General features: G+C 33.5%; 2 protein-coding genes across 3 annotated transcripts; both read right to left on the reverse strand.

The window, feature by feature from the left end:
- Window positions 1-4239: 4239 nt before the first annotated feature.
- LOC133681795 (receptor-like protein 44) lies at window positions 4240-5828 on the reverse strand. Its single transcript, XM_062104945.1, has one exon. The coding sequence runs from the start codon at window positions 5348-5350 to the stop codon at window positions 4544-4546; it is 807 nt and encodes a 268-aa protein (XP_061960929.1). The 5' UTR covers window positions 5351-5828; the 3' UTR covers window positions 4240-4543.
- An 8150-nt stretch (window positions 5829-13978) lies between these two features.
- Window positions 13979-17550, reverse strand: LOC133681888 (AP2-like ethylene-responsive transcription factor ANT). 2 transcript variants are annotated; one of them, XM_062105072.1, is made up of 9 exons: window positions 16892-17550; window positions 16070-16754; window positions 15760-15842; window positions 15626-15634; window positions 15443-15531; window positions 15263-15336; window positions 15133-15183; window positions 14958-15034; window positions 13979-14871 (listed from the first exon to the last, which is right to left on the reverse strand). In XM_062105072.1, exons 1-9 carry the CDS (start codon window positions 17211-17213, stop codon window positions 14201-14203), a joined length of 2061 nt encoding a protein of 686 aa, XP_061961056.1. In that variant the 5' UTR covers window positions 17214-17550; the 3' UTR covers window positions 13979-14200. The 2 variants fall into 2 exon arrangements, with proteins under 2 accessions (XP_061961056.1, XP_061961057.1); XM_062105073.1 differs by lacking the exon at window positions 15626-15634.
- Window positions 17551-20468: the final 2918 nt, after the last annotated feature.

A 20468-nucleotide genomic window follows, 5' to 3' on the forward strand; every position in this document is an offset into this window, starting at 1 on the left:
TTGATTTTTTAACATAATATTAGAGTTTTAATGACAAAATAATTATAAATTTGAATTTTATTATCTTTATTTATTTAATAAAAAATAAATATAAGATAAAATGAGTCTGTTATTAAATTAAGATAATTTTTTTATCGATAAAAATAAATTATACTATATGCATTGCATCAAAATGTGCCTTCCTTGAAATTCTCGAATGGGTTCTAGTCGAACAGATTCATTCATAAACTTAATGATCTGAGAAATTGGACAAATCCGATGAAATCGGTGAAAATTCATTCAATTAGAATTTAAGGGCAGGCAATTATATATGCTTTCTGATTATGTGATCATACAATATTTTTCAAAATCATTGATTATGAGGGCATGCCACCTCAATTAGGTCGTCACGTGTCACCAAATAAATTACAGGCACGTCATCATCCAACATATTAACTTAATGCTAGGTACCATATTAGAAAGAAAAATAAAAAAATCAGCAACTTAAATTAGTAAAATTAAAGGTAATGTACTTAAACAAAAAAAAAGTAAAAGATCGATGGCCAAAAATACAACTTCCTCTTTTGGATTTTGACCTAATAATCAGCAATTTATTTATTTTAATTGTTTTTTTTTTTAACAATTTAACAAGATCTTGGGGCCAGGGATGGATGGGCCCAAGCATAATGACATGCATCCCATTTTTTAAGAACCCATTAATGTGAGGGACTGGAAGCAAATTTGACCATCTTAACTTTCGGTGTGAGTTTGACTACTTGCAATCACAGCCATTGAGTTCTATCACCAATCAAATCTGATGGGACAGAGAATATTTGTGGGCCTACGGTGGTTAAGCTTGGCGTGCTCGGCTGGTAGCCGTGCCTCGCGTAGACAAATTTCATGTCTTGCTAAAGTTGCAATATCTTTGTCTAATTCTCTTGTGCTCGGCATGTTTAATATTCTCCCTCCTACAATTTTGGAACTGGATCTTGATTTCTCCTGCTCCTCTTTCTTCTTTTCTGCCAAGTTATGGGTTTTGATGAGAGAAAAACTATATAAGCAATGCCCATAGCTAGTGTTTGATTATTTTTTAATAAATAAAGTTTATATTTTTAAAAAAAAATATAAATTCATTTGTATATTTGTTTTTTTCTGTTCTAAAACACTAATTAAGCACAATCTTTTAACTAATCAACTATTGTTAAACAGCATGTATATTTTTGTTGATACTTGTTAATATAATATCAAGCAAAGCCCTAGAGATCAGTCACCAGCTTTCTAGAAAGAACAAGTCACTTGTACTAATCATAACTCCCACATTTTCTCAAATTCTAAGAGCATTAATTTGAACCTAGATCACTAATCAACATTAGACACGCCAAAACATATTCAAAGTTCGAACCACCTTCCCAAAGCCTACAAATCAGGAGTGATAGAATTGAACAACATTGGACACATTGCTCCCTTCATCCTCGAAAATCCCAGTCCGGGTGCTATCAAAGCAGAAATTGTTGCGTGAGTTGTTAAAATGAACGGGCCAAATCCACACCAGGCTGTGGCATTCTCGGAAAAGATACCACCTCACAACCCATTGTTTGAAGCATTAAGACTATGTACAGTTCAAATTATGATTTACTCGAGAAAAATAATGTTTATAATGTTTTTTTAATTTAAATACAGTTTAAAATGTTGTATTATTATGTAACCAAACGGTTGCCAAGTTATTTGGACGTACAATTGGTCCTTGAATGTGTTTAAAATTATAATAAAAGTTGATTTTTAAAATATTTTTTTATTTGAAAATATATTAAAATAATATTTTTTAAATTTATTTTTAATATCAATGTGAAACAATTTAAAAAAAAATTCAAGATTTTTCAGAAAAATAATTATACAGGAAAAACAAAAACAGCATTCAATACTTGCGTTTTAACCATTATTTATTGGGAAACCACGATTGCCTGATTCCTATTTTACAATTGAGTTTCGAAGCTTTTCAATTTATTAATTTTTTACCTCACACGTGATATGGACTATATCACCCCTCTATCTATACGATGCCAGTGACAATAAAAAAAATATCAAACTTATTTATATGTGATTTTTGGTTATTCCATCCAATCCATGAAAATAACCATAAACTTATAAAGTATAATTCTAACATAAAATCACAATAAATTTCTTTCAATTTTCCTTTTGTACAAGCTAGTAGAAGAAGGTGAAACTTATTTTAATTGGACACTAAAACTGTTCTTTATGACATAATACAACATAATTTAGCGAATAAAAACACTTAGTAAGCGCAATCAAATTGAACAAAATCTCTTAACTGCTATTTGTTATTAGTGAGGATGATATTGTTCAATATTTGGTTAATTTAGAGTAGAATTAATTATATAAAAAGGTGTGGGATTCATAATATGTGAAGGGTGGTTTTGCCATTATCTACAAATAGCGAAGAAGTCAATTGGAGACGAGGGGCGGCACGCCACCGCATGCAAAGCTCCAAGTAAAAACGAAATCCACTAGCATCTCACAAATTTCTTTAATTAAGATATTAAAGTTATCCTATCCATGGCTAGAAGCCTAGGCCGCTTGCCTATGGGGGGGAAAAACAATAAAAAAAAAATCCTTGGTGCCTGGAAAACAGTTAATCATAACTTAATCCCTTTAAAGCTTAATGTAATGATATTAATTAACTGGTTCAAGCTTCCCATCTCATGGTTTTCAAAATCTTTACAAAACCCAACAAGAGGATTAATTATTTAGTTCTTATAAACAACAAGGACTAAGTCATAATTTAACTCCTCGAAAACATAAACCCAGTGACGAACCTACGTTAGCATAATGAACAAACGCACAACTTGTATGTATATAAACCACCAAATCTCCTGCATGATTCCGGTGACCGTTTCTCGATAAAGCTCAGGTTATGAGTTCCTGTGTTAACTTTGATTGATTTTTAAAAAACAAATCTAAAAAAAGGTGATCAACATCATTTTTGAGTGGATCTAATTGTCAGGCCATGTTTAGTAACTGGGTCTTAATTATTCTTTTCACTGTTTCTTTTTTAAAACTCTTAATTCTTTTCACTGTTTTTGAATCACGCTAGAGGAGAAAAACAATTCAAAGTAAAGCCCAAGTCATGGATTGTTTTGAAAAAGAAAAAAAAAAACAAACTCGATTTAAAAAATTTAAAAATCAAATGTTGACCAAATCAACTTCTATCGTATTTAATTTCAAATCAAGCTGCCAAGTGTTTTCATATAAGTTATATGTCTTATAATTATAAAATGATATATTTTTTACTTCAACCCATCAAAACTATTCAAAAACACCTAAAACAACATTACTACTTTTTCAAGCAAAAGATTAATTTAAAAAGCATTTTAAAAAATAAATTATAACATAAAAACAAACACTTACTATAGCCATAATTTAACTCCCAGAAATTATAAATCAAGTGACAAACCCACGTAGCATAATGAATAAAACCCACTTCATCAACATGTGAACTGCAAACTAGTTCCTCTCTCTCTCTCTCTCTCTCTCTCTCTCTCTATATATATATATATATATATAATCTCACATTTTCGTCTTACTTTTGTTCACTGTTTGTGAATCTGCTATACGAGGAGAAAAACAATCCAAAGTAAAGGAATGATGACCAACAAAATGATAAGAACGTTGGAGTAAGAAGAAAGCGAAGCGAAGCCCATCAAAGTTAATAATAATAATAATAAAAATAAATAATTAAACCAGACAATCTGCAATCCATGTGGAGGTGCTGGTCTCCCTGCTAGTTCACAATCACAAAGCACTAAAACTCAGAAAAAGAAGTAGGTAAAAGAGCATTTTTAATGAATGCAGAGCCTAGCCCCAAGTCTCTGCAGCAGACACTAAAAAGTTGTCCACTACTGCCTTCTTTTTCTGCATATTTTGGCCACTGCTGACAAAATTCCAAGGTGCACCACACACCCACTCATATGATGATATATAGATTACTACTACATCACATTGATAATTACATTTCCATATTCAGATTAAAGTTGCGTTTATTTTTGTGGTTTATGTTTTGTCCGTATTGAAGACTTTTTTTAAAAAGATTTTAATTTAAAAAAAAATCTATAATTTTGACGTGGTTTATATTTCGTTCACATTGAAAGTTTTTTCTTTGAATCTTATTTTTTAAAAAAAAAAAACTATAATTTATAATTAACCACAACTGAAAAAATTACAGTAATATCAAACTCACATCACTGAAAGAAACTTCACTGTATCTCATTTGAATTCATTTATACATTGTTCCATAAAATACTAATGGATTTTTTTTTCTAAAAAGAAAACCAAAACGGTTATGGATATTAAAGGAGAAAAGAAAAAAACAAAAACCCTCCAAAAACCAGTAAAATACAACTTCTAACTAAAAAAAAGAAAGAAAATGACCCATCAGAGGAAATAAAATTAAAAACATTAGCCCACACCTCCATGAAATTCCAACCTTTTTAGCTGAATAGAGTGATGGCAGTAATCTTGAATTAAACCTAAGCATACCTGATTAGTGTCAATAATCAGGCATGAGGCTGCTAATCTTGCCTTCTTCAAGGGCCATCTTCTGTTCAGTAACCTTCAACCAGATGCAAACCCCAGTAAAACTGAGCACCAAACTTGCAAACCCACTTCCTAAACCGATCCCAACAATGGCCAAAACGGACAAACCTTTAGCCTTCATTGGAGGCAAGGGGTAGCCATAAAGATCCTTATTTCCCTCAAAAGAAGTGGCATTGAATCTTGGTAAATTACCACTCCTATTCCCTAATGAAGCAGGTATTGGCCCTGATAGCTTGTTATTGCTCACATCAAAAGCTGAGAGCCTTACTAGAAGACCAAGCTGTTGCGGGATTTGACCAGAGAGGAAATTATCATGCAAATCAATAACATTTAAATAAGCACACATTGCAAGCTGTGGTGGGATCTCCCCTTCCAGTCTATTGGACGAGAGATTGAGTACAGCAAGATTGACCAACGATTGCAAATCCGCGGGGATAGGACCTGTAATTTGATTGGAGGAGAGGTCTAGTGACTGAAGATTGGTACAGTTTGCAAGATAAGGAGAGAGAGACCCTTGAAGAGAAAGACTAGTCAGAGAAAGCTTGTAGATGCGACCATTGTTGCAAGTAGCACCAGGGAGATAAGAAGTGAAACCAGAACATGGGCTTGCAAAATTTGATCTTGTCCAGTTTTGAAGTAAGTTTGCTGGGTCCTTTAAGGATTGGCTTAAATGGGTTAAACACGCTTCATCACTTGGATCTGATTTTGAGAGATTTGTGCAGGTTAACAAAGTGAACAAGAGCACTAACCAAAATCCCATTTAGAATTCTAGAGAAAGAAAGAATTTTGATTCTTGGCTTAGACAAATAGACACTTTCTTTTAATAATTCTTTTCTCCGACTCAAGCTTAGTTTCAAAGGACAGAGAATGGGTGGATGCTACTGTATCTATCTTTTTCCATTAGAATTTGGCAAGCCCACCTTTGACAACAACAAAAAAGAGAACTCTTGTTATATACAACAAGAAATGAGGGCAGGATACAAAGTGGTAAAGAGGGCTTGTTCTTGTAGTTGGACTCTCTTTTTTCTTTTTCTTTTTTTCCTCCACTACTAATATTCTTGATTGTAAAGGTCTACCTTGGCTAAAGGTAATTGGGGAGAGAAGCTGGTTATGGTTGGTGTTTGGATTGGAGCTTAAAGGGAATTGGGGAAGAGAGGAGGTGGCAGTGAAGGGAAGTGTGAGAGTGTCCTAGAGAGAGAGAGAGAGAGAGAGGTGTGTTGGGTGAAAGTGAGTGTGTTGGGGGTTTCTGTGGGGTAGTGACCTGCACGTATGAAGCGCAAGATAGTGACAACACGTTATTGGAGCATAGAGGGCATTTTGGTCAATGAAAAAGGATAAGGGTTCCAATCCTAGGGAACCAGGAGGGGGCATCGTTGTCGATCCACTGGGATGTTGTTTTTCTGTTAATCCATTCAAGGAAAGTAAAAAGTTATGGAGATGGTAAAGTGTTTTCTCATAATATCCGTGAGATGAATAATATCTCCCTGCTCTCACCCCATCCTTCCTCTCATATTTTATTCAATCCGAAACGCAGTTAGACTCGAAAAGGATCTAGCTTCTTAGATTATTTGATTAATTTATAAATTATCAGATCATTTCATGTTATTTTTTAAAAAAAAAATTTGAAATCAACCGAGCAAATCAAATTATTAAAAATTCAATCTAAGTAGCTTGATTTTATTGAGTAAATACTCTTTTCAATTTAATTTAAATTAAATTACAAAAAAAAATTGAGTTCATCATGATAAATTAGTTTTCATAATTATGTTTCCATCACAAATCCTAAAAAATTAGAATGGATTCTTTCCCTTCCACTAGTTTTCAACATTATAATTTTATAGTAGTAAGAGACTAATTAATTCCATTCTATTAATTATTTTATGGATTCACCTTAAAGAAATAAATAAATATAAAGAGAACAAAGAATAAAATGCATTACTTATAAAAAATAATAAAAATATTTTAGATTTATCTTTTCTAGTTAGAACTTTTGTTTTCTTAATGAATCCAAAAAATAATTAATAAAATATTATTTATTACTCAAATACCATAAAATTTCTCATATGTGTATCACTCATCACCATTCACATGATCTTTTATTCTTGTAATCTCTCTCTCTCTCTCTCTCTCTATCAACAAGTGTTATGAACAGCAAGTCTCGAGACTAGTTGTCGATTATAGCAACGATTTTTCTAAAAAAAAAAAGTAGTTGATAGAATTTCTTTGTGAAGTTACCGAGTGGAAATTTTGATTGCAAGTGATATATACTTAGGTGTAGAAGTCGTTGAAGGTGATGTAACCATGAATTTTAGTGATTGATTTTTGTCGGTTTTTGACCGTGAGTTAAATGATTCAATAGAATAAGAGAAATTATCAATTGATATTGAATTATATATACTCTCCTCTCATGTTAAAAAATAAATCATTTTCAAAATAAATCATTTCAGTGTAGTTTTGTTACAACTACACTGCAATAAATTTTTACATGTAAAATAAATAAATAAAATATATCATTTTAATTTAAAAAAAATAAGATTTGAAATACTTATTTATACGTGAAAGTCAATATAAAAACAAGATACTATTTAATTAATTAAATATATATGTAAAAACAAAATAAAGATTATCATGATATCAAATCAAGTGTTTTCTACACAAGTACAAAGAGTTTTCTCAAGATACTAAGAAGATTTTCCTACCATTGTAAATAGGTTTTGTCTTTTAAAAGAAGTATTATAAATGTCGGATACAGTCGCCATGTTCCGAATAAAATGGTGACGAAAGCTTGTATAAATGAATTCAAATCCTTGATTCCGTCAATGGATATAATGTTTTGGGGTTTATTTATAATAAATTGTCCGTTCAACATCTTAATCTAACACTTCGATTTCAAGATCCCCAGCTCGAGTGATGTCCTCCCTTTATGTTTCATATCTTTATTAAGTATGTATGCGTGTGATAAATATTTCAGATTTTAAAAGGGGATATTTCCCTTGATAAAATATAGCAAATTCAAAGATTTTACAGGTCAATCTTCTCATGATCACAGCACTTCAATTTAGATCTATGAAATCCAAGGCCTTGTTAAGGTAGAATTCACCACGGACACGAGGAAACAATTGTGTTTGGAGCCCTTGGCTCAAATTGTTTCTCGAGGAGCAAGCTTGTGTAGGATTTTGAGACTTCGATCCAGAGGGTCTTGACGAACATTTTGTGTACATGGTTTCAAGAATTTTGGTTAATCCTCCGCAATTTGTTTGTTTTCGTTAAGCTATATCAGTTTTGCGCTGGGTATTTGTTCTTTATTGTATTTATTTTTATGTATTGAGTGCCTCTGTCATATTTTTCGATGTATTTAATGATATTCCATCCTTGATTAAAAAATAATAAAACATAAAAAAGAGTGCAAGATCTTGACCATTTTTTCTTTCCTTGTACCAAATATTAACCCCTTTTACGATTGTCAAATCTAGGTTTACTTAAAAATCCAATGATATAACTTAGCTCGAGTCGGTTTTAAAATTAAATAAAAATAAAGATTTAATCTGATTAGTGCATTCAAAATCAAGTTGATCAGATAAAAATTTGATTCAAAATAAATAAATAATCTGAACTAAGAATGGAACCTTGGTGTCATCGTTTTCAATATTAGTATTTTGCCAACTCATACATAATTTTTTAAGGAGGAGGAAACGTGGAATAACACAAGTAGCTTGTTGAATTTGAACTTGTAGCCTCTAACCTCGTCACATGTATCATTATTGGTCGGTTATGAACATGCTTATGATATAATATAACAATTGATATATTTTTTATGCTAGAAATTTTTCCATAATTTAAAAGTTTGGTAAACTCATTTATCAACTTGGAATTCGCTTGGAAAGATAGAAAAACGCATAAAAATGATGCTTTTGAATGGAAAACACATATAAACCAATAATAATTCCAGGTTTTGATCAGGGAAGTCTTTGAATTGGACATGACATGCATGATTCTTTCCAAGCACAGCAAGAAATCGTGTTGAACAGGAGCGGGTCCATGTCCAGGACGAGCAGATGCCAGAACGAGTCGGGATCACATGTCTAGGCAGTGCAGTCCTCAGAAATCGTCGGAGATGCAAGGTTTATAAAGCTACTCGTGCTCAAAGGACTTCCTTTCTGTGGGCTGCCCCAATAATGCATAGTCACGTTGCTCCTCCATTAAAGAACGCAAAAGGGAGAGTCGGCATGCCTAATTTGTGAGGCCTGAGACGGCGTGCTTAGGAAAGGTTGGCTTTAATTATCATCACTTGAGATTTGAAAAGGAAAGGGAATTCGAGATCAAGAAAAGACCATTGTCGTTGGTGGGGTTTGTCCTAATTACATTGCCTTCTCAAGCTACTATCCAAGTGTCCATTTGTTATTGCTGCGCACCGAATTATGTCAATAGTTGTTCGTGCTAATCTAGTCACTGTAGCCTCACTATCTTTCATTTAGGTACTTTTATTTGTAATTGTTTTCGATACCAATCTTATTCCTCTTGGAAATCTTAATGCGACCCCTGAGTTCACAGTTAATTGAATTTCCATTTTTTGATTTCAAAACAAGACTTGCATTAGTGATTGTAGGGTTTCTCTCTTTTCATCATTGTTACAGTATCGCCACGCTTCTATATATTCTACTTGTTGTCAATGAAGTCTTCCAATAAATAATAATGTTTAAATTGAACCTCGGAGAATATAACTACTACTCCATGATTAAGCAAATTGTAGATTCGATAGTAATTGAATTTCAAAGAAAGCAATGGCTAGGCCTTCGAACATAGAGGTCTAATATATTATAAAGGTTTTTTTTATACAAAAATATTTAGAAAAACAAAAGTTAAAAACCATGTTAATAATGGTAAAAGAAAGTGATAAATCAACAATAAAATAAATAAATTACAGAAAATCAAGCAATCTTGCCCAGAAAATACAATTAGGATGCTTCTTAATTTTACAAATAAGCGTCCAGCAAACGAGTGACAACCAAGTGCAAAGTATGAGCACGGTTAGCCAACCAATCCGCAGCGCTGCTAGCTTCTCTAAAAATATGCCGAGACTGAACCTTCCATTGATGCTACAACAGAAGATCAATTTCATGAACTAACTGTGAGTGAAAACTGGACTGGTGGCAATCTTTCACAATCATATCTTGCTAGAGTGTAAGTCTCGAGGGAACTCGGTCACTGCCAAAGCTAACCTGGGTTGGAGCAATCAGAGAAGGTAACGCAGGCTTGATGCGATTCACTATCACCTTAATCAGGGTTCTATAAGAAACATTGCACCGACGAATTGATCTAAATAGACTAATATTGGAAGGAGACTCCACCTTCGGAATAAGCACAACTAGAGAATAATTGAAATATGAAAACCAGCTAACATAACTAAACACATCTTGTGTAAAAGCGCATAAATTTGGCCCAGAAATTCCCAATGACTATAATGAAGAGCATTCATCCCACCAGATTCAGATCGATGAATCCAAAAATCAACAAAGAATATCTACTCTCCAAATACGGGAGAATCAAAATATTTGTGGTTTTAAAAAACTGAAAATTTCGTTTTTTGTTTTCAGCAAATAAAACCAAGCAACAGTTTTTAAACACGGAAAAAAGTGGTTTTTAAAATTTCTCAAAACTTATTTTTCCACTACTAGTATTTAGATCGTGATCAGGTTGAGACTATACACGGTGCTTGAGGGTCGTGTCAAAACGGTGCCTAGAGGTTGGATAAAGGCTAACCTAAAGCGCTAGGGTCAAACGAGATCGAGTCTCTCGGACATGAAGAGTTGGGTTTGGATCATATTTGAAGCTACTATGAATCAGGCTGACATTGGATCTAGAGTGTCTAAGGAAGAAAAGGATTCTAGGAGTCAATTGAGACTAGATTCAAGACATCTTGAGCCTCGTGATTAACGAGAACGGGAATCGACCCGTGACTAAAAAAAGATAGGGCTATATCCTCCAACTTTGAATAATATGAGTATTAGTTTCATAAATTCGACAGTCCGATTGGAACTATATGTATTTTTTTACAAAGAAAAATATATATATAAAAATTGTCCAACCAAACAAGTTTCTTGTTTTTTTTTAAATAAAAACAAAACTACAAAATTTAAAAATAAAAAACAGAAAATGGAAAATGGCACGACCACTCTATCAATGCTAGGGTTCTCCGGCTATAGTTTTAAACTAATTCAACGAAGCACACAATTTTTGATAGCCAAATATACATATAAAGCATGCATCACTTATTGGTTTTTTTGTTAGGCCCAGGATACTAAAAAAAAATGAATTTGATCTATAAATTTAGATGAGTTATAATTGCTTCTCATAATTACTAAAAAAAATAATTGTTTTTTCTAAATTTATATACAGAGGCATAACTCGTGTTAAGAAATGTGTGGAGAAAATAATTTTTCTTTATTATTTTTATATTTGATTTTTTGAATTAACTTTACAAGAGTTAAAAAAATATTTATATGTAAAATATTTATTTAGTTCTATTAATCAAAATAGCACTAAAATAATTAATTTTAAAAGAAGAAGAAAGGTTAAATTTTCAACCCCCTAATAAGTTTTCTTTAATACTTCATCAACAAAATCTCGTTCTCGCTTTGTTTAGTTAAAGAACTTCGTGAACACGTCCAATAATTTATTGTATTGTACCCTCAATCATGTAATCTGAATTGGGCCACAGTTCATCTGAATTGGGGGTGAAATTTGCTGACGACATTAACCGGAGCTCTCCATGATAGAACCAGGAAGTGTTCTTGTCACCTGAAATGTACTGCTTCCTCTCTATATAAACGCGGGAGTTGGATTTTGCTGTACTTGATTTTCAACTAGTGGTCCAACAAGATGAAAGTCAGACGAGTTAATTTTTTGTCAATGTAAGAAATAATATTCATGTAATATCAATGTTAAGTAAGAAAAATCTAAAATTTTAATAATTAAAAAAAATCACATATGTTATATGTTATGAGATAATAACCGAGAAAATAAATAAAAATAAAAATATATGAGTCGAGCATAAAAGGTTAAGGAAAAAAATCATAAATTATAAAAATAAGAATTAAATTAAAAATATTAAAATATAATTAAAAAATCAAACACTGCTTCAATTCATAATATATTATATAAAGAAGTGAACAATAACACCAGAAACTGACCTCTTATACAGTGTAATTTCGAGTCTCAGCCCTTCGGTTGCTACTCTGAACATGAGCGCCGACAAACGAACACATTGTTGGGGCTGCGTTTTCATGCTGTTGAAGGGCAATCTTCTAATTGGAAAGGAGAAAGTGAGAGGTCTTACCAAGGGACATAAGGGCCCAGGAAGTTTTGTGTGGTGAAGATGAGGGCCTTGACCCTTAAATCGTGAGGCCCTCTGCTTTTATGGGTTTGCCACCTCTTCCTACTCCAGGCAGTAGCCCATTTATGGTCCCTCGGACAGAATAATATCTTCTCTTCTTTCTTGGTCCAACTTTTCATTGCTTGAATCCAAACTCTCGTGGGTGTGGTAGACAGCAATATCTTGTGCACGGACAATTGGATGTGACCTTTATGTTATAGCTTTAATATAAAACTATCCACCAATGCTCAACTAATAATTTATTTATTTTTAGTTAAAATAGTTTTTTTTAATATAATATCAGGATTTTATTAATCAAATGATTTGAAGTATTCATCTTCCAACTAATACAGAATCATCAATGAGGCTTGAAGCTTTGCTTTATAGTTTAAATTTTTTATTTGAGAAAGTTTTTGACATGATATTATAGATTTAACAGTTAAATGATCCCACGAGATTAAGTTTCAACACTCTTATATTTTTTTCTAACTAAAATTAATTCATAATATAATGTAGTATAAATATGTATAAGTTTTAAATTCAATTTTTTTTTGCTTGAGTGTTATTAAAGAATATACAGATCAAATATTAAGATAATCATTCAACAAAATTATAAACTGAACTTATTCTATAACATTGTATCAAAGCAGCTCATAATCTATCTTCTAAATAAAATTATTCAATACTATACTAGTTTTAAGCTTGAATGATGTTTACTTGAAAAAATATCAAGAAAATAATATAAATTATACTTTAACTCTTACCCAACAACTTAACATTTGATGTTGCTACGTCATTGGCCAACAACCGGACAGCCTAGGTTAACTCCTAACCAGACCAAGCATGAAATGTTACGAGAAGCTACGCTGAGGGATTGGGGTGCTAGCTATCAATAACCTCGCAGAAAAGTCCAAATAGGCACCTGCAAACAGAACTACTATTTTTAATGCATTTACAGACCACAAATGAAGTCCAAGACCATGGCAAACTCGTTTTCACCTTGTATCCATTTCCTAGTATAGTCAAGTTCAAACATTTGGTCCCAAATACATTCTCAATTCATGGATTAGTTAGGTAGGTGGGCAGCTTTCGTCGAGTTATGATTTCTTGAACTCAGATTTGTCTGATTTCGTAAAATATCAAGATCATCAAAAGGTACTTAAATGATTATATGTAGTGGCACGTCGTTTTTTGAGAGGCTAATAATATTAACTTGGGGTTGTGATTATCGATAGTGCATGGCGACATATCATATTATTACTACGTCAGGAGACGAACAGCTTGTGTTGACTGGCTGTAATGCTGTCATGAGGTGACTCCTACTATGTTCATATTTCAAGAAGATTCATACGATTTATTCCTAGTGTTCTGGTAATTACTAACGAACAATCTGAATAATTCATAGAATGAAACAGGAAGATTTTGATGTCATACCATACTCTTTTTGTATACAATTGACAACTGCATTGAACTGGAAGCAAATAATAATGATTCGAGAATTTTTTTTTTTTTTTGTGGGGCATAATTGATTATGAAAGCACACGGGTGTGAGCACACTGACTGGTAATTAGAATCCACATGTGGACATGAAATTGCTTTTATGCCTAACATCATTATCTTGTAGGGGAGTAAGCTTTGAAAGAGAGAGCTTTGAGGTTTTTTCTAACATCAAGTGCCTTCCTCAGTGCAACTGACATAAGCAACCAGTAAAAAATCCTCAAAACTGGAATCAAGAATTTCCACCTTCACACCCTCCCCAACTTTCTTTTAGCTTTTGGAATTATTGGAATTTAATGTAGATTGTAGTGCCATCTTTAGAGAAAGGGTAAGTGATAAAGGAAAGAAGCAATCATTATGTTATGTACATGGAGGACCAGAAGTACTGGTGATGAGATCAGAAACATTATGGTCGAAGGCTCAAAGCAAAAGAGAGAACCATACATACTCTATTTGTTTTGTTCTGTACTTGAGAGAGGCAATAAAGCTGAGTCTAATTATGAAAATGGTCATCCCATATTGCACAAATCATTCCATAGACTCCAATCATATTGTTTTTAAAAGCTTCCCTCCACCATTAAGGTCAAGAAAAGGAAGAGTTTGAATATTTGAAGCTCTTGTTCGTGAACAAAGGTCCCATGCACCCAAGTGTCGTTTAATTTAACTAAAAGAAAACCCAAATAAAAACCAATCTCTTTCTTTGGAAACCTGTTTGCAAAAAAACCCTTTGCATCGCAAGTCCTACGCATCTGTCCAAGCAGCAAATACTGGGGCGTGAGGCAAGGATGATACTGCAGGCCTCAATTGGGCTGCTGCTGCTGATGGGATCCAAGAGTTGACATCACCATTTGGACTCGTGAACAACTTGGATGCTGCTGAGGGCGGCATTCCGAAGAGCATTGGCAGGCTTGCTCTATCAGGGCTTCCTTCTCTAGAGCTACTTAAACTGGTCACCAATGAAGAAGCATTTGACATGTGAGCTCCCATCTTGGATGAGTCTTCGAACTCGTGCTGGTGAACTGAGCTCATGCAATCAATTCCAATTACATTTTCAGGGGACAATAAGAAAGCCTGAGTTTTGTAATTATCCATAACATTTGAGGCTTTGTGATCCAGTTGCTGTTGTGATGATTGATAGAGAACCATTTTCCAGTCTGACTCGTTTTCACTGTTCTGTGAGGGCAGGGATTCCCCATTGCTGTTATGAGTAGAAGGAATACTGTGATTCGTAGAAGCATCATCACAAGGTCCTATGTCCTTGTTTCGCCTGGCTAGTTCCCCAGCTAGAAGTGTACTGCTAGCCATGATTCGTTCCACATCATATCTTGTTATGACAAAGTTGGTCACAGCATTAACTCCACGAAATTTTATAGCAGCAACATCATAGGCTTCAGCTGCTTCCTCTTGGGTGCCTGAAGTTTCAGGTTGATTAAATATTAGAATTGGCACAAGCAAGCAAGTCAACCTTATAAGCACTAAGATTAGCCCTAGAACTCACTGAATGTTCCTAGATAAAGGTCCTTATTTCCGGCAACCCTTCCAATCCGAGCTTGCCATCTTCCATGTTGATGGTGTCTGCTAGGAATTAAAACTTAAACAATCATTTTCTTCTAATTGCATAATGCAGATGACCAATATTAATATGATATTATATAGTTGTAGGATATCAAGACCTTGTAACTCCTCTGTACATTGAAGCTCCCCTAGAGAATCCACTGCTCTTCCTGCTCAAAAGGTGCAAGAATTAGATTCAGAACAAAACATGTGAAGGAATGGATATGCAGAAAGGCAAAGGATCCTAACCTTCTCAAATGAGCAACATACTCCTGCCTAGTCATGTTCTTCATTTCTTCAATTTCATTTTGATAATTTTCCAGCTATAAAGAAACAAAAAAAAATGAATTTCAGTACAAGAATTGCAAAAGAGGCCCCCTTCCCCCTATAAAATTGGAACAAAAAATAAAAAAAGGTAAAAATCATTACAGGAAAATTGATATGAGTAGAGGGTCCCCAATACTTGAGTGCAGCTAGATCATAAGCTCTTGCAGCTTTTTCTTCCATATCATAACCCCCTGAAATTTATATTTTGGATTGCCTTCATAAATATTACTCGTGTGTATGCGTGAATTAAAATGCCTGATCATTTTATACATGAAAAAGGCTTACCCAGATAAACTGAGCATCATCATTTGTTTGAAATGGCATCCCCAGCAAATAAAAAAAAATCAGTCACATATTAAGCATTCAAAACAAGAAAATCATAGGGAAAATGATTGATTTTCAAGCATTTATTTGCTAACCTTGTCTTCCTTTCCTGCTTTGACCTTCTTTCTTGCAACTGTTGTCCCATAAATGAGCTTCATATCTCCCAGTCCATCTATGCCTGATTAAAGAAAATCCATTAAATAATCTGTTCTTAAGAATCTAATGTAAACAAAGGGACAGAAAAGCAATTTTTTTGAAAAAAGAAAAGAAAAGAAAGGAGATCAGAGGCACAGACAAGACAGGAAACAAAGACAACAGGGAAGAGCAGTGCAAAAACTAACGTGCAAAGACAAGACTTTATTGTAATGAAAAAAAAAAGGGATTGAGGATAAAAGAAGTAGTAACCTTGTAACACCTCTATATTGAGAAGTTCTTTGCCCAAATGTATCAATGGACTTCCTATGAACAATTTGCTTCTGATCCACCTTTCCAGGTCCTCTTTTCTTGGTTTCCATGGCTGCACAGTCATTCACAGAAGGTGAGACTTGCAGAGAACCAGTAACACAGCTTGACTGGGAGCCAGGGCTCATTGACAAGCTCAAACACTGCAAATCCCCATATGCCATTGCGCTAATATTTGGCCCAGATTCACCTCCATTTTCTACCATGCATCTAAGCATCTTCTGCTCCATGGCATGGTTACCTTGATAGTTTCTCGAAACCCAATTCTTCATGCCAGTTATCCCATCATCTCCCATGTTTGGAAGCTTAAGGCTGCAATCTGACGCCTGAGCCATTTGTTTAGCATCCTCTCCTACTAACATCTCGTTGTTCCTAAAGTTAGAGTAACATGGGTAGTGCTGAACCTGGATGTGTTGATGCTGCTGCTGTCTGGGGTTTTGTTGAAGATGGTTTAGACAATTTTGGTTATTGGGCTCATGATCTGGGTCTTGGTGATAATACATACTAGGACTACTGTCTAAGCTAAGAGCCATAGCTTCTCTATCATTGCTTTCATAGTGATGGGTCCCCATAGTTGCACCACCAAAGAAGTCCTCTAGTTTTGGTGTTGAAGTAGTTACCATTGTTGCTTCACATTAAAAAAAAAGTCAAACACAAGAGTCCAGAAGTTTGAGAAACAGCATTTATCCCAAGCACAAAACAAAAGCCAAAAGAAAAGAATATACTACATGGTATTATAATATGTTTGAACTATACTAGGCAAACCTTGAGGCTGTGTCCTTGTGAGAGCGTCCATCATACAAAGTGAGCCATCAGACTTGAGTGGCAGAACAGGCAAAGGAGAGTAGAACCCTCCATGTTCACCCTGATCATCAACGCCATAGTAAATGCCATAGTTGAGTTGTGGTAATTGGGAGTGGAAAAAACCTGTTGGGATTGCAGTAGGAATAGCTGCAGAGGGAGGCTGTGTTTGGTGATGGTGACCAGCACCTGATGGAACCTCCATTTTCATTTGAGGGGACAAAGAGAAGCCTAACCAATTTGCATTATGGTTATTGTTATCATCATCATTGTTCATGGACTTCATTTCTTTTGTGTTTTGATGTTGCCGGATTCTAACGTAGTTGCAAAAGAATCTTAGGCAAGGGTAAGGGCAAGGGCAAGGGCAGGGCAAGACAACGATCGGTCAAGAAATAATCTAACCATGAAGCATCAACATGGCATTCATTTGTTTTCTAGCTAGTTGAAGAACGGGATATATAGTGGACGCAGGACCAAGTCTAGCCACTAACAAATCCAAACTCCTGCTACTGAATCTATCCTCTCTCTCTATCTGAAAAGATCTAAAAGAGAACAAAGCAATTCCCTCTAAACTAAACAAAAAGAATGAGTTCCAGCAAACAATGCCGGGAATCCTATCTGCATTCCATAGGGATCTGTGTATGAGAAAGACCTCTTCTTTTACTTTACCCTGTGCTCCCTTGTTGCCTTTTTTTTTCCCTTCTCTTTTCCTTAATTAATACCGCCATGATCCCAAGATACCATTAAGGGTTCGTTTGTCACACACGGTTGTTTCTCATTGCGTCTCAGGAAGTGTTTGGCTGTGTTTTTGAAATGCGTGTCGTATGAAAATATATAAAATTGATATATAGTTTTCCTATAAATTTAATATTTTTATATCAAAAATAAAAATATCATTTAAATAAAAAATATTCTGTACTAAGTATTAAACACACAAATATTTCTGGCGGTACCAGTTACACCACATTAAATAATAGTATGTTTTTTTAATATGTTTGTTACTGTGTTTTTACTTGCATTTTAAAAATATATTTGCTTAAAAAATTAAAAATCAAAATAATATTATTTTAATTAAAAATCTAAAAAAATTGTTAGAAATGTAAATATAACTCGGTGTTGATTTTTTTAACGTATTTGTTTTTTATATTTTTATATAATTTTGATGTGATAATTTAAAAAAAAAGAATATTATTTAAGTATATTTCAAAATCAAAATTAGTTAAAAACAAAAAAAGGGGATATTCAGCTCATGCCCTGCAAAACCCAGCAGACATAACGAAGTCTCTATGCTCTACGTATAGGCCAGTATTTGATGAATAAAATATAAAGCAAATAAAAATAAAAAAACATCTTATCAAACACGAACTAAACCACATCATGCTTTTGCTTTATTAATGTGAGAAGCGCAGGCATCAGTAGATTTCACAGCACGGGGCAGAAAGAAAGACAAAGCGGTCCATCTTGTAGTCACTTCAATGTTCAGTCGTCCTGCAGGGCCTACTTTATTATTTCCACCTCACAGGGATTTATAGATAGATATAGGCGGGCAGCAACAAGGCATCTCGTCTTCTGTCTACCACCTCCTCCTCTCTTTGGGGTCTCTGCCACACAAGTGAGGCGAAGACGACGCCGTATTCACTGACCATCACACCTTGCCAAAGTCAAGCTCAGTCCTCTGACCGTCTCTCTTGTCTTGTCCTGCCTGGAGCATAGCTGTGTGATTTGATTCGAGACCGGTTCGAAAAATGAGTTTAGTTTACCGAGTTATCGTGTCAAGATAATGAGATATCATCCTAGTCTTCATCTACTACTTTTACCAAAACTGTCTCGTTTTATTTATTTATTTCAGTCGGAATAATTCAAAAATCAATTAAATTTATTTATTTATTTATAGTGGATATACATGGCCTGGTTCAATTAAAAACTTAGCTCAATACACGAGGGCTGTAAAAAATTGTCTTCTTCGGTGCAAGAGACCTGGTTATCATGGAGTGCGTACAAGCTAAATGGAACCAAACAAGCAGAGGACCTCCTTGGCTGGATATTGGTTTGGTTTATTATGGATTGTGATTCTGACAAGTCTTGAAAATGTTTAGTTTAGGTTACCTGCATGAGGTTCAAATCTTGATTCTCACGGACAGCAGCTTTTTACAAAATATTTTTTGTCCTAAAATATTCAAAAGGAAAATGGTCAATAAAAATAAATCTAATCTGATGATTAATCCGAGTACACTAGCCAAATGGAAGTGCTTCTTGGAGAGTTACTTGATGGCATTATAGTGCTTTATAAATTCAAATAGTTAATTTGATGATTAAGAATATGCATCTTCTTTAATTTTATATATTCAAATCTTAAAATTAATATTTAACAAAAATTATTAAATTTATCTTCAATACTTTTAAAATCATCTAAAAAAATTAATCTAATTAACTCACAAACTAGTTCAAGTATGTTACTTAGAGCGTGTTTAGAAGTGTGATAACGATTACTTTTCAAAATATTTTTCGTTTCAAAACATATTAAAATAATATTTTTTAAAAAAAATTATTTTTAATATTATGATATTAAAATGATATGCAAACATCATAAACATAATAATAAATAATAAAAATTTTAAATATTTTTAAAATATTTTAAAACGACCAAACACGGCTAACGTGGAAACAAATCATGCTGCCCTGCCGCGGAAACTCATGCCCAGCCGCATAAACTATATCCAAAGAAGGCAACAAAAATCACTTGCGCGGTTGCAAACTAGATGCTTGAATGTTGTCGAATTTTCAACCAAAATTGATTGCAGCGAAAAAGTTTCATAGCTTATAGGCTAGAGATTAAATTTATATCAGTTACCGATAGAAAATCCCATCACTAAAAATCTATGGTGCACGTCAACATCTGTGCGTGCAAGGTTTATTTTGGTTCGTTGCTTCCAACTAGCGACAGTAAATTTTCGGTGCTAATAGGTCAGCGATTGAGTTTATATTGGTTATTGATGAAAAAAATCCATTGCTAAAAAGCCTGTTCTCTTGTAGTGTATGGCAGCATGTAGACAAATTAAAAGAACTTAATTTTTTCAAAGTTATCTTTTAAACGTAAAGGTAAACGGGAGACATCACAAATATATGTTTTGATGCTTGAAAATATAAAGTGGGTTTATTTTGTATTTTAAAATTATTATTTTTAATTTTAAATTATTTTTTATGTTTTAATGTGTTCGTTATTATAAATAATTTTTTAAAAAACATAAAAAATATATATTTTTTAATACATTTAAGAAATGGAAATGAAAAGGAAAATATGTTTAGTTTTTACTTCCTCCCTCCCGTTGTTTCTACCTGACTTTTTATTATTTAAATAGTTTTTTATTACCATTTCAGAAAAAGAAAAAAAAGAGAGAGACATGAATGGTTATATAATTTTATGGATTAAGTTAAATGGGTTTCATATGTATAAAACCATGGAATTATATGTACTTATGCTTTCGATTGAAGTTCCACATATTCATTTACTCGATAGTTTCCAAGCATATTCTTTCATCCA

Source organism: Populus nigra, chromosome 2, assembly GCF_951802175.1.
Source record: "Populus nigra chromosome 2, ddPopNigr1.1, whole genome shotgun sequence".
Classification (NCBI taxonomy): domain Eukaryota; kingdom Viridiplantae; phylum Streptophyta; class Magnoliopsida; order Malpighiales; family Salicaceae; genus Populus; species Populus nigra.

What these genes read in the sequence shown, in the direction of transcription:
- LOC133681795 (XM_062104945.1), bottom strand. Translation starts at nt 5,350, where the DNA reads ATGGGATTTTGGTTAGTGCTCTTGTTCACTTTGTTAACCTGCACAAAT.
- LOC133681888 (XM_062105072.1), bottom strand. Translation starts at nt 17,213, where the DNA reads ATGAAGTCCATGAACAATGATGATGATAACAATAACCATAATGCAAAT. An exon ending in CAATATAGAGGTGTTACAAG is followed by an intron (nt 15,843 to 16,069) that starts GTTACTACTTCT and finishes TTCTTTAATCAG; the next exon opens with GCATAGATGGACTGGGAGAT. An exon ending in ATGTACAGAGGAGTTACAAG is followed by an intron (nt 15,035 to 15,132) that starts GTCTTGATATCC and finishes AATTCCTAGCAG; the next exon opens with ACACCATCAACATGGAAGAT.